The sequence below is a fragment of the Mustela putorius genome, unplaced genomic scaffold (assembly GCF_011764305.1).
Source record: "Mustela putorius furo isolate JIRA1106 unplaced genomic scaffold, ASM1176430v1.1 tig00000174_pilon_pilon_pilon, whole genome shotgun sequence".
Taxonomy (NCBI): domain Eukaryota; kingdom Metazoa; phylum Chordata; class Mammalia; order Carnivora; family Mustelidae; genus Mustela; species Mustela putorius.
The window spans coordinates 11,873,457-11,887,510 of NW_025421304.1; the positions used below are offsets into that span (position 1 = coordinate 11,873,457).

General features: G+C 43.9%; 1 protein-coding gene across 4 annotated transcripts in view; it reads left to right on the forward strand.

The window, feature by feature from the left end:
• The first annotated feature begins 415 nt into the window (after positions 1-415).
• The window catches only part of HEATR3 (HEAT repeat containing 3), a 77,676-nt gene continuing 64,037 nt past the window's right edge, over positions 416-14,054 (forward strand). For 3 of the 4 annotated variants that reach the window (XM_004744138.3, XM_004744139.3, XM_004744140.3), the window contains exons 1-7: positions 416-746; positions 879-1,051; positions 2,778-2,865; positions 4,836-4,948; positions 6,416-6,525; positions 9,770-9,910; positions 12,734-13,011. In XM_004744138.3, coding sequence (XP_004744195.1) covers positions 609-746; positions 879-1,051; positions 2,778-2,865; positions 4,836-4,948; positions 6,416-6,525; positions 9,770-9,910; positions 12,734-13,011 — 1,041 coding nt within the window. In that variant the 5' untranslated portion in view covers positions 416-608. The remainder of the gene's footprint in view (positions 747-878; positions 1,052-2,777; positions 2,866-4,835; positions 4,949-6,415; positions 6,526-9,769; positions 9,911-12,733; positions 13,012-14,054) is intronic. The other variant, XM_004744137.3, reaches the window with a different exon arrangement.

Consider the following 14,054-nt stretch of genomic DNA (forward strand, 5'->3'; position numbering starts at 1 on the left):
TGCATTCATTCTAAAACATTAACTGGGCTTCTATGACAGCAGTTGTGCTAGGTCCTGGGGAGACACACACACACACACACACACACACACACACACACACTCGTGGTTAATAATTTTTAGCACCTATAAATTAAATACGTCAGATTTGGTGTTAAGCGCCTTCCACAATTTTAGGTAAGCTTCACAATAACCTCGCAAGTTAGGTATCTTTAGTCGCCTTTGATTACTATGGAAATAAAGGTTTGGGAAGGTTCAGTGACAATAAACGTCACTGGCTGGTGAGACACGCGCTCAAAGCAGCTGGCGGGAGTCCCGTTTTCTGTCCAGCCGCTTCCTTCCCGGCGGAAGCAGGAGTCCACCCCTCGTCCAGGTCTGGCTCCGCCCATCCTCCATTGCGCCTGCGCAGTCCCCGCGCCAGCACCTCCTCCCCGCCGACACGCGGCGCGCCTGCGCACTGCTTCCCCATGTGGGCTCGGGCCGTCAGCGGGCCCGGCTGAGCACTGGCCCCAAGACCCCATCGGTCACAGGACCTTGCCACCAGCTCAGCAGCATCCAGCGTCCTGCTCTTGCCTTCCTCTCTCGGTCTTTCCCCCGCAGCGCACACCGCCATGGGCAAGAGCCGGACGAAGCGCTTCAAACGACCTCAGTTCTCCCCTACGGGCGACTGTCAGGCCGAAGCGGTAGCGGCGGCGAACGGGACCGAGGGAGTGGAGGACGACGGGCCGGCGGCGGAGCTGCTAGAAAAGGTGAGGCGGGGGCTCGCGGAGGCCGCGAGGGGGCGGGGCTCACGCGGAGCCCCGGGTCCGCTCGGCTCACCCCTGCCGTGGTCACCGCGCCTGCGCTCTGCGCCGCCTCTGACACTTGTTCCCTTCCCGCAGCTTCAGCACCCGAGCGCGGAGGTGCGCGAGTGCGCCTGCGCGGGGCTGGCCCGGCTGGTGCAGCAGCGGCCGGCGCTGCCGGGCCTGGCACGTCGGGATGCCGTGCGCCGCCTCGGGCCGCTGCTGCTCGACCCCAGCCTGGCGGTGAGGGAGACCGCGGCCGGCGCGCTGAGGTGAGCCGGGAGAGGGGGCCGCGGCGGGCCAGCCAGCGCGCGTGTGTGCCACGGACCGGCGCTTAGCACCGTGCACTTGCCTGCGGCAGCTCGGGACACCCACGACTGCCCAGGGTCTCCCATTTGCAGAGCGGGGCTTGTGAACTCAGGCTGCAGACTTCAGGGGAGCCCACCCCGCCCGGGCCACACACATTCCATCTGTCCGGCTGGCTGCTTGAGCAGCAGCAGCCATCTGTCAGGGAGCCTGCCCGCAAGGCCTAACATAGTTACCTCACTCTCCAAGAACCCTCCAAAGTCTCGAGGTTCCGTGAGCTCTTCCAGGGCGTGTGGCAGGTGTTCTAGGTGTAGGGGGTTTGAGCAGACAGCGTTGAGCAAGAGCGCCCAGGTCCCCGCCCCTGCCCAGGTCCCTGCCCCCAGAGAACCCATGCTGATGAGGAGACAGGAGACTAGGAAACTGGTAAAACGGGTAATAGTAGATAGTGAGAAGTACTTTGGAGAGTACCAGGAGGATGATGAGCTGGAGGCGGGAAGTTACTTTAAATTCAGATCTGTAGATGACACTTACCTGATACATCAGAGCCAGGCATGAAAATCCAGGGAAAGAGCATTCCCCGCAGAGGGAACAGCAAAGCATTGAGGCAGCAAAGGACTTGGCATGGTTAAAGAACAAAAAGGTTGGGATGCCTGGGTGTCTCAATTGGCTGAGCATCTGCCTTCAGCTCAGGTCATGATCCCAGCATCCTGAGATCAAGTCCTGCATCGGGCTCCTTGCTCAGCAGGGAGGCTGCTTCTCTCTCTGCCTGCTGCTCCCCCTGCTTGATCTGTCCCCTGCATGCTCTTTCTCTGACAAATGAATAAATAAAATCTTTTTTTTTTTTTTAAAGGTTAGTGTGGTTGAACAGAATGGGGGGGGTGGGTATCATAGGAGATGAGGTTGGAGTGTGGTTGAACAGAATGGGGGGGTGGGTATCATAGGAGATGAGGTTGGAGTGATGGATAGAGACTGTGGAGTAGGGCTAAAGGGCCTATTTGTGAGCTGGAGTGGCCTGATCTAATTTTACCTTTTAAAAAGGCTACTCTGGTGGCTGTACAGAGAATGGACTGTAGAGGGGGCAAGAGTAGAAGTTACTATTTGCAGTTCTTGCCGCTCTGTTACATTATGTTTCATTCACTGACTTAGCAAGTGTGTTTTGTGTGCCTCCTAGCATCAGGCAATGGGTTAGGTAGGCTGTGGACACGTTAGTGAATAAGACAGACATAATTTCTGTCCTTAATGGATCTTGCAGTACTGAGGGAGATGGGCATTAAGCAAATTAATCACACAAGTGTATAATTACAACCAGTGGTAATTACAGAGGGTGCTATGAAAGGATGTAACTGGGGGCTCACAGAAGAAAACCCTAAGGGAGGGATGGGGTTTAGCCACATGCTGGAGGAAACTGCGTGTGGGAAGCCCTACCCTTTCTCTGAGGCTTGCACGTCCTGGGAGCACCTGGAAGTTTGTGGGGACATCTTCTGATCCATGTCCTCAGTGCCTTAAGTTGTTACGTGGAACAAGGATCAGAACAGATGGGAATCTGGGGGATTGGTTCTGCAGCATCTTGCAGAAATCATGAGCACCTTCATCTGGGAAAGTTAAATGTGGGTAGAGATTAAATTTGAGAGCTTAAAAGGGTTTTGTGACATGTGCTCAGAGAAAGTAAAACATTTTAAACTTTGTGTGTAGAAACCTAAGTGCTTGTGGAGGTTTTGAAGTTTGTGATGACATGGTGACTAAGGATATCATGACTCCTCTGGTTGCACTGCTGAAAGAGGTATGTGCTGGTTAAAATATCTACATGATAGCTTTTAACTGTAGCTTTTTGTATACACTCTTAGTGTTGATGGTTTTTTTTTTTTGGTTGTTGTTGTTTGTTTGTTTTGTTTTTAGCACTTTGGTATTAGTTACTTTGTTTTCTCTCAAAACATTCTATGGCAATTTTGTTTCTTTTCCTAGAAACATTGATTTCTCATCATTGATACCAATCTGTATTAAGTTGTCCCTACTCTCTTTATTTATATGCTGTTTGGAAAAGACCTTCCTAAAACTATAGGCTGTTTCTCTAGACCTTAAGTTTTATAAATAAAAATAATTAGTCTTTAGGGAATGTTTATTTTTGTGTCAGGTGGTGTTTTATGTATTATTCAGTCCTTGCAGCAGGCCATTTTGGAAGGTGGTTTTCCTGTTTTACAGCTGAGAAAGCTGAGGCATGATTTGCTACAAAGATTACATTTTCCAATTTAGTATCATGCGAACTTTATTGCATGATAGTTCAGGTGTTAAGTTTAGGTATTAAGCAGCTCTTTCTCAGGGTACCTGGGGGATTCAGTTAAGTGACTGAATCTTGATCTCAGAGTCATAAGTTCAAGCCCCACATTGGGCTCCACGCTGGGCTCTGCACCCGGTGTGGGCTACTACATTAAAAAAATAAAGTAAAATAAATAGGAGCGCCTGAGTGGCTCAGTGGTTAGGCCTCTGCCTTCGGGTCAGGTCATGGTCTCAGGGTCCTGGGATCGAGCCTCACATTGGGCTCTCTGCTCAGCAGGGAACCTGCCTCCTCCTCCCCCTCCGCCTGACTCTCTGCCTACTTGTGATCTCTCTTTCTCTCTGTCAAATAAATAAATAAAATCTTAAAAAAAAAACATAGAAGAGGCCCCCTCTCTAAGGTTCTTCTGGTCCACTCTTCTGTATTGGTGAATGATTTTTTTTTTAAGATTTTATTTATTTATTTGATAGAGAGTGGAGAGCACAAGGATGGGGAGTGGCAGAGGAAGAGGGAGAAGCAGGCTTTCCGCTGAGCAGTGAACCCAATGTGGGACTCAATCCCAGGTCTGACCTGAGTCTAAGGCAGATGTCCAACCAACTGAGCCACCCTGGGGCCCCTTGATGGATAATTTTTACTTGGGTCTTTATATAAAGAATATCCAGTTTTGTTGAGTGGCATCAGTTTTACTCTGTTTAGAGCGTTGGTTCTGAACTGGTGGGGATTTGCCCCACAGGGCACATTGGGCAGGGTCTGGAGACGTTTTTGATTTGAGGGTAGGTGTTGCTACTGGTGTGCAGTGGGTGGAAGACCATAGTGCTGCTACACATCCTGCAATGCACATGTCAGTCCCCACAACAAAGAATCAGCCAATCCAAAGTGTCAGTGGTGCTGGGATCGAGAAGCCCTGCTTTAGAGCAAGCCCTGTATTATGCTAGAGGGGGCAGGACCACAGTGGTAACAGGCACCAGCTGGGCAGCCAGCATACCTGGGTCTGAATCCCAGCTCTGTCTTGTACTAACTAAAGCTTCAGCAGTCTCCTGGTAGCTCAGTTTCCTCTTTGTAGTAACTGATCGGCTTCACTGGTGTGTGGTCAGGATTCAGTGACTTAATGGACAGTGCTTAGAGTGGTGCCTTGCACATAGAAGGCACTGTATGGGCAGCGGGCTTATTGTGTGTTACCTTTCTGTGCCTGATTTACTCTCTTTATTGCATGAGATGAAATACTTTGTATTGATTTTACATTTTAAAATGTTAAGTGCTTTGTATCCAGTTTGTACAATGACTTGTGATCTTTCCTTGCCTGTATTTCTTGCCAGAAGGGAGCAGGATTGTGGGAAGGGTACTGCTTATGAGAATTTGATGAGCTCGTTAAGCACTATAATTTCTGATGTTTAGTTTTTGCGATTCTTCACTATCATTAGCCTTTTTGTTTAATTATTCTTTTGAACCAGAGTACTAATCATGATATTTGGTTACAGTGTAGCGCTGGCCTGGATTCAAATGAGATGTCTCCACAAGAAAAAAAAGATCAGAACAGAAATTCTATTGAGAACATAGCCAATGAGGCCATGAATGTGCTATGGAATATATGGTAAGAATCTATGCAAACACGGCCTCCTTTGCAAACACGGCTCAGGCATTTTCTGTTAAACTGTAGTCTCTGTTCTCCTTGGTGTGAATCGCTACTGTCAATGCTTCGTGGGAGCATTAGCCCTCCTTCCTTTCTTTGAAAAGGACCTGAAAAGTACTCTCCGTACTCTCTTTACTGAATGCCTGTGAGCCCTATCTATATCATTTCCAGTTGCCCTATCTCTTCCCTTTTCTGTTTTATACTTCGTGTTTTAAGTTGTATATATTTAAGTTGCATACACATATACACATCTGCAATTACTTTAACACATGTATGCCTTATCTTGCTGACTATACCTGACTTTACTATACCTGACTCTTGTGGGCAGGCTCATAGTGGTGTTGTGGTAACTGGATAGGTAGACAGGCAGGCAGGCAGGGCAGAAAACAGTTTATCTTTAGATAACAGGATTGAGTTCCATAATTGAGTCAAATCTGTTTAATACTCTGGTCCGCTCTCATTTATCACCTATGTGTGATAAGCGTGGAGGAGTACTCTTCTCTGGAAACAGGGATCAGATTGTTGGAATCAGCTCTGTTTACCCTGTATTTAGTGTGTATGTTTATTAAGAACATTCTTAACATTAATTCTGACCTTTTTTATTAAAAGGTAGCATACATTCGAATGTATCATGTAATTTCTCTTTTGTTGACTGCAGATTCTGCTTGTTGAAATTATAATAGCAGTCTAGATGAAATAAATAAAATTAGTTTTGTTTTCTTTGAAATTAGTGCCTTTTGTATAAGTATAGAGGCCTTTATCCTTACTTTAACTTATATTATGTAGTGGAAGGAATAGTAGGCTGGACCCAAGGAACCACCCCTAACAAAATGTGCGATCTTTGTTATTTATTTATTTTAAAAAGATTTTATTTATTTATTTGACAGAGATGACAAGTAGGCAGAGAGGCAGGCAGAGAGAGAGAGGAAGGGAAGCAGGCTCCCTGCTGAGCAGAGAGCCCAATGCTGGGCTCTATCCCAGGACGCTGGGATCATGACCTGAGCCGAAGGCAGAGGCTCTAACCAATTGAGCCACCCAGGTGCCCCAAAGTGTGCAATCTTTGGATAGATCACTTCACCTTTTGGGGCCTAGGGGTCCTTATGTATAAGATGAGGAATAGAAGTAAATTATTTCTAAGATCTCTCCCGGCTCCAGCCTCGGATAAGGAAACTGGCGTGCAGGTAAAGAGATTGGCTACAGTGTCCTACTGTGATAGAAGTAAAAATACAGATAGTCAGTTTTGTTTATGTACAGTAAATAAAATGGGCATTAGTTTCTTCATCTGTAAAAATGGTGGGTGTTTGACTTCAATTCTTGGGTTTTTTTTTTTTTAATAAAGCCTAATTTATCTTTTCATGAATTTCTGTGGTTGATTTCTTAATGTTAAAATGTGAATAGTAAAACTTTTTTTTTCCCCCCTCCATTTAGTGAATGCAGTAGTAGAGCAGTATCTATATTCAACAAAGAAGGGTGTTTGGAGATTGTATTAAAGTTTTTAAGTAGGTTTCCCACCAATGTTGACCTGGCTATTTCAGTAGGTAAGTGAAGAAAAAGTGATGATTTATTAAGTATGTGTGGCCTGATTTATTCCAACATAGCATGTTTACTCTATAGGAGTGATTTTTTTTTCTCATTTTATATATAAATGTGTAACTCAGTTGTATTTGTTCTGAATCTCTTGAAATCTGTGATTAATACTTTACTTACTCATACAATTTTCCTGCTCTTCACTCTGAAAGGGAGAAAGGTAATTATGTGAGCAGGTGTGGTTTCTAGTATATTACCATTCTTAGAACACTTTATTAATTCTTGAAGCTTTTATCTCCCCTTTGCTGAGAAACAGTAACCCACAACTACCAAGCCTCTGAGCCAAAGTTAATTGGAATCTAGACTTATGTAAATGTCTGGTACCACTATCTCATACTCCCAGCAGAAAACTGATAACCTGTGCTTTTTTTGAGAGAGGAAAATAAGGGACTGGAATTTCATGTAAGGCCTGCTTCCTTTCTGTGGGAAAGGGAAAGCAGAGCCCAGCAGCTTCAGCTGCCTCGACTCCCTCATGTTCTCTCTGTGTGGTTAGAGAGCCATAGTGGGGAGCCCTTGTCCATTTGGAGAGACAGACTGGAGGGTGGGTGGCCCAACTGAACTCTGGGGAGTGGAGAAATAATTGATGAAAAGCATTTCTTTTCTACCCATTATAATGACCAGGCATCAAGCTGTCCTTTTATTTAACTGTGCATTTCTCCTGGCATGGATTGAATGTATTCCCCTTCCTGATGCTTCTCAGGGCTCTAATGGATACTTTAAAGAGAATAGAAAAAAACAGTGAAATAAATACTTCTGGGGAAAATTAAAAAATCAGTTTTTTAAAATGGAATCTTTGGCAGAAGGGTGATTTATGAGTAAATGTGGATTTTAAAAACAGCTGAACTAGGAAATTGGCAGGTGGCCTTTAATCTCAGAGGACAGCTTTTCCTCACAATTAGGGAAATTCACAAAAGTTAGTTAACAGCTTTTAAAAGAAAAACTTCACTTCTATTTTTATATCTTTAGTCTTGTAGATTTAGTTATTTTTAATTTTTGTTCTCTAATAAACTATAAAAAAAGGATCAGAATAAAAGTAATTTTGCATTATATAATAATGTTTTCCTTCTGCATTTAGCTAGATTCATCGTTTTTTTAATTTTTTAATTTTTAAAAGATTATTTATTTATTTGACAGAGATCACCAGTAGGCAGAGAGGCAGGCAGAGAGAGAGAGAGAGGAGGATGCAGGCTCCCTGTTGAGCAGAAAGCCCAATGTGGGGCTTGATCCCAAGACCCTGAGATCATGACCTGAGCCGAAGGCAGGGGCTTTAACCCATTGAGCCACCCAAGCACCCCTAGATTCATGACTTTTTAAACGAATTTCAAATTACTTTCATTTGAAAATCAAGTAGGGTTTACATACAGTAAAGTGAACTTCTGAGATTCCATCCTGTGTATTAACGTGGTTTTCTTTGATCTTGTATTGACTTTATGGTAGCAACCACAGTTTCTCTTGGCTTTTTGCTAAAGTGAATTTAATTAGTCTCTTAATGAAAAAATTACATTTGGATATACGCGTATATGTAGATTTTTATACAAATGTATTTGGGGAATCAAACTAGATCCCAGCAGTAGCATATATTTTGACTAATTTTTATGGGCGTGATTGACTGTGAAATTTTGAGACCTGGAAAGAAATGGATTTGTTTGGAATGCACTAAGAAAAACACATTTGGGTTTGCTTCCTCTTCTGTGCTTCAGAGGTTCTTCTGTCAAACCTGTCAGGCAATCCCAACTGTTCTGATACTTTGATTTAATTATTTCTGATTTGCTCTTTGTAATCCATTCTCTTGTTTAACACAAGGGAGGAGTTAAGCACTAAAGGGGTCAGATGTCTTGTAATATGATAGCCATCTCTTAATTTACTCATTTTTTTTTAAGATTTTTATTTATTTGACCGACAGAGATCATAAATATGCAGAGAGGCAGACAGAGAGAGTGGGAAGCAGGCTCCCTGCTGAGCAGAGAGCCCGATGGGGGGGCCTGATCCCAGGACCCTGGGATCATGACCCAAGCCAAAGGCAGAGGCCTCAACCCACTGAGCCACCCAGGTTCCCCAATTTACTCATATTTTTATATAAAACACTTTTTTTCCCCTTAAATATTGTTTCACCAGAAATAGCCCTAGCTTTTAAGGTCATGCTGAATTTATTTTTTTCTTTTTTCTTTTTTTTTTTTTTAAATATTTTATTTATTTATTTGACAAAGAGAGAGGTCACAAGTAGGCAGAGAGGCAGGCAGAGAGAGAGGGGGAAAGCAGGCTCCCTTCCGAGCAGAGAGCCTGAAGGGGGCCCCGATCCCAGGACCCTGGAATCATGACCTGAGTCAGAGGCAGAGGCTTTAACCCACTGAGCCACCCAGGCACCCCAAGGTCATGCTGAATTTAAAGGAAGCCAGAATATTCCCAAGCCCAGGGCTTGCTCTCAATAACAGGACGCTAAAAGTGATGTCTCTCCTGCAGGCTGTTTGCTACTGGTCCCCGGTATGTACAGAAATTGAGGAAAAATCTTAATAAATGATCATAGTAATTCTACATTGTCAAAATATTTAAGAGCCTTTTAAATTGTATTTTGTAAAAGTGTATTTTGTAAAGAATTAAGAATTAAAAAGAAGATGAAAAAAAAATCTTTCATTGCACTGACCATTTGAGAAGCCCCATTTGCATCTACCATCCTTGAAGTATAATTACTTTACTAAAGCCATCTGTGTTTGAAGAAGTTATAAAGATTCCGATGTTAGATGGAACTGGAGAGGATAATACTAAGTGAAATAAGTCAGTCAGAGGAAGACCGATACCATATGATTTCACTTACATGTGGAATTTAAAGAAACGAAAAGGATGAACATAGAAGAGAAGGAAATAGAAAATAAGAAAAAAAGAAAAGAGGGAAGCACGCCATTATTCGGGGGAACAAACTGAGGGTTTGCTGGAGGGGAGGCGGGTGGGAGGATGGGGTCATTGGGTGATGGACATTGAGGGGGGCACTTGATGGAATAAGCACTGGGTTGGGTATATTGTATGTAACTGCTGAATCACTGAATTTTACTGCTAAAACTGATAATACAGTATATGTTAACTAAATTGAATTTAATTACGAAATTGAAAAAAGATGCAAATGTTTTCTGATGAGTTAGATTGGTGTAAATTATCCTAGCAGAATTCGTTTGTGTTTTTACTTAATTTTTATCTTTATAGCATATTGTTTGCAGACAGTGACCGAAGATAACCCAGAGCTGCTGAAATCTTTCAGTGACCCAGGATTGCATGTACTGGAGTCAGCAATGCTTTCTCCTGTCAGTTCTATGGAGTACATTCTATTAAAGACGTTGGTGGCAGGTAAAATTTAGCCATAGGCGACAATGTGCTTCATTAGTCATTTGTAATGGGTTGAGATGGAAGCCAAAATTCAGTCTTTCGTCATTCATTTTCACCACATAGTGACCTCCTGTGCTTATTTATGTCTGTTCTGAAAATAGTAATACTTAAGTGGCGATCCCTAATTCAAGAGGTGTTGGGGGGCGCCTGGGTGGCTCAGTGGGTTAACCATCTGCCTTTGGCTCAGGTCATGATCTCAGGGTCCTAAGGTCGAGCCCTTCATCGGGCTCTCTGTTGGGCAGGGAGCCTGCTTCCCCCTCTCTGCTTGCCTCTCTGCCTACTTGTGATCTCTCTCTCTGTCAAATAAATAAATAAAATCTTAAAAAAAAAAAAAAAGTTATGGGGCGCCTTGCTGGCTCAGTCGTTAAGTGTCTGCCTTTGGCTCAGGTCATGATCCCAGGTCCTGGGATCAAGCCCTGCATTGGGCTTCCTGCTCAGCGGGAAGTCTGCTTCTCCATCTCTCACTCCCACTGCTTGTGTCACTCCTGCTGTGACTCTCTCTGTCAGATAAATAAATAAATAAATAAATGAAAGAGGTTATGATAGTTGCGGAGCCTTAGGTTTCTTCTCAATTTAACAAGCTACATCCTTGTATGAAAAAGTGCTATTGTCAGGCTCCTCTCCTGTTTTGAACCAGAGAGTTCAGAGATAGTCTGTGGTCATCTAGGACATGACCACTCACTTTTCTATAGATTCTTCACTCCCAGCTGCTTTTCCCTTGGGATTTCTAAGTGTAGAGATAAGAAATAATCTGGTGATCTGTTAAGTGGGTAGTTTATATATCTTCTGTATGTATCTTTGTCTTGCCCTTGCAGCGGTAATTTTATCCTGAGAGGTGTTGTTTTTTAAAGTAGTGAAATATATGTAACATAGACTTTACCATCTGGACCATTGTTGAGTGCACATTCACACTGTTGTGCAGCCAGTCTCCAGGACTCTTCATCTGCAAAAGTGAAACTCTGTGCACATTGAACAACTTCCTATTTTCCTGCCCTCCCACCCCCAGCAGCCATCATCCTACTTTCTGTCTCTGTGAATCTGAATTTTTAGGTGCCTCATAGAAGTGGAATTATGCAGTGTTTTTCTTTTTGTGGCTGGCTAATTTCATTTATTTTATTATTTTTTTTTTAATCTTTTTTTTTTTTAAGATTTTATTTATTTATTTGACAGAGATCACATAAGTAGGCAGAGGCAGGCAGAGAGAGAGAGGAGGAAGCAGGCTCCCCGTGGAGCAGAGAGCCCGATGCGGGACTCGATTCCTGGACCTCAGGATCATGACCTGAGCCGAAGGCAAGAGGCTTTAACCCTCTGAGCCACCCAGGCGCTGCTCATCTTTATTATTTTTTTTTTTTTAAAGTAAGCTCTGCATCCACTGTGGGGCTTGAGCTCGTGACCTTGAGATCAAGAGTTGCATTCTGTACCAACTATGACTACTTCATTTGATATAATGTCCTCAGAGTTCTTCCATGTTGTAGTGTGTGTCAGAATTTGCTCCCTTTTTAAGGCTGAATAACATTCCACTATCTGTATATATTTTATTTAACCATTCATCAGGAGATGGGCACTTGGGCTGGTGGTTGTTGAGTAATACTGCTGTGAATATGGGTGGGCAATGTATCTGTTTGAGTCCCTGCTTTCAAATCTTTTGGGTCCATATCCAGGATGTATTTGGATTTGAGCAGTAACTTGTTTTTTATTATTATTATTTTTTAACTATTTATTTTTATTTATTTATTTATTTATATTATTTTATATTTTTATTTTATTCTTATTAATTTTATTTATTACTTATTTATTATTATTATATATTATATATTGTATATAATATATGTCATTATTACTATTATTTTCTAGGTTTTTTTTTTTTTCAGTTAGTCTGTCTGCCTACTTAATGGTAGCTCCTGTTTTTTTTTTTTTTTTTTTAATTAAAGATTTTTATTCATTCATTTGACAGAGAGCACAAGTAGGCAGAGAGGCAGGCAGAGAGAGAGGGGTAAGCAGGCTGCCCGCTGAGCAGAGAGCTTGATGTGGGGCTTGATCCCAGGACCTGAGACGAAGGCAGAGTCTTAACACACTGAGCCACCCAGGCACCCCCCCTGTTCTTTTTTGATAAGCAAAAAACCAAGAACTTGCTGTCTGGTTTGTCCATGAAACCTTGGAATTTTAGTGCATCTCATTCCTCTCTTGGAATAGAAGAAGCTGCCTAGGAAGGCATCTCAGGCTAAGATGAAAAAGAGGGAGGCAGCTTCATTTGTCATTTCAAGTGAAACTTGATCGGTGTTCTCTGGGTCTGTTGCTGTGCGGCGTGTCCAAGAGAGGCTCGTGTGCCAAGGAAGAGAGAGGATCATGCCAGACTGTAGGGAGCCGTCACTGCCTCTGTGCAAAGTTTTTTTTTTTTTTACATTTAATAAAAAAACACAGGCAGCGCGTTTGAGGTTTTTTTTTGTTTGTTTTTTTGTTTTTAATTACACCTGAGCTTAAAAGAACCAGTCTTGTGGAGACTATTTATTTTTCTTTTTCTTTTTTTTTTTTTTTTTAAGGTTTTTTATTTACTTGACAGAGATCACAAGTAGGCAGAGAGGCAGGCATAGAGAGAGGAAGGGAAGCAGGCTCCCTGCTGAGCAGAGAGCCCGACGTGGGGCTCGATCCCAGAACCCTGACATCATGACCTGAGCCGAAGGCAGAGGCTTTAACCCACTGAGCCACCCAGGCGCCTTTGTGGAGACTATTTAATAAGAGCTTTCACAGGCGAGTCCTTTGTCCTTAAACGCATTTTCCCCCCAGGTACCATTTGGAACCTAAAGGACATTATTCCATCCAAGAGTCAGGCAGAAATCATAAATGCCATACTGAAGGTCTTGTCTGACGTTCTGGACCTGGATGCTGGCGAGACAGTAATTCGAATGCAGGAGGCCGAAAAGCAGAGGTTAGAAGCCGCTGCAGAGACAGAGGACGTGCTGGAGAGCGCCAGCCGTGATGCTCTGATAGAAGATGATGAAATGGAAGAGATCCCGCACAAAAGGAAAGTCAGAAGGAAAACCTTCGTTTCAGATTTGCTTCCAGTAAGTCCGTTGGATGTGCGCAAGCCTGGATTCATGCAGCCGCTTTCTTCTGATAGGTACCCTGAGCTCTGTAGAAGGCTGTCGCAGGTCAGTTAGCTATAAGGCGAATATTAGTAGCAGTCTGTCATGTTTCCCCATTGGCTCTCATTGCAGCGTTAGAAATCTGCTCCCAAAGGGGGAGAAAACATCTGTCTAGAATGAAACTTTTCTTTTTTTAATTTTTATTTATTTATTTATTTGATAGAGATGACAAGTAGGCAGAGAGGCAGGCAGAGAGACGGGAGGAAGCAGGCTCTCCACGGAGCAGAGAGCCCAATGCGGGGCTCAATCCCAGGACCCTGGGATCATGACCTGAGCTGAAGGCAGAGGCTTTAACCCACTGAGCCACCCAGGTGTCCCATAGAATGAAACTTTTCTATACCGAGGATTTCCAAGAAGGGAGCGACCCAAGTTAAGCTTTTGTTAGGAGCGTGCAGTCCTCTTCCCAACTCCTGTGTCTCCCCCCTTCAGTTACCCTCTTCACCAGAATGTCTTCGTACCGAAGGAGTTTTTGCTTTGGAATGTGCCCTGCATTCTTGTCTCTTGTTTTCGTAGTTATCCTTACCAAAATAGCAAGCTCAGTCTGCATTCTCCCACCACTGGTAAGCAGAGGTGGCTGGGTGCTTGGGAGAACTCGTGGTTTCACGTGCTTGCCAGCACACCCTGCTGGAATACGAGTGATCACACTGGGGCAGGGAGCAGGTCGGCGGAGCCTGTCAGCAGAGGCGGAGCCCTGGTTTAGGAAGATGTTGTTGGGAAGGCAGGGAGCACAGTGACTTGGCTTTCTTTGCTCAGGTACGCATTTTCTGTGCACCTGTTGCGTGCCCGGCACGGTGCGAATACTGATGCTAGAAAGACGACTGAGACATTCTTTTGCTTCCAGGGACCTTTTCCGACTTGGGAGGACAGACACATAGTTAGGACACGTGGCAGAGCTCGTGCTAAGAGCAGGGATAGGGCTGCGCACAGATTTCCGAGGGGGTAGTTTGTACAGCAAGGCATGC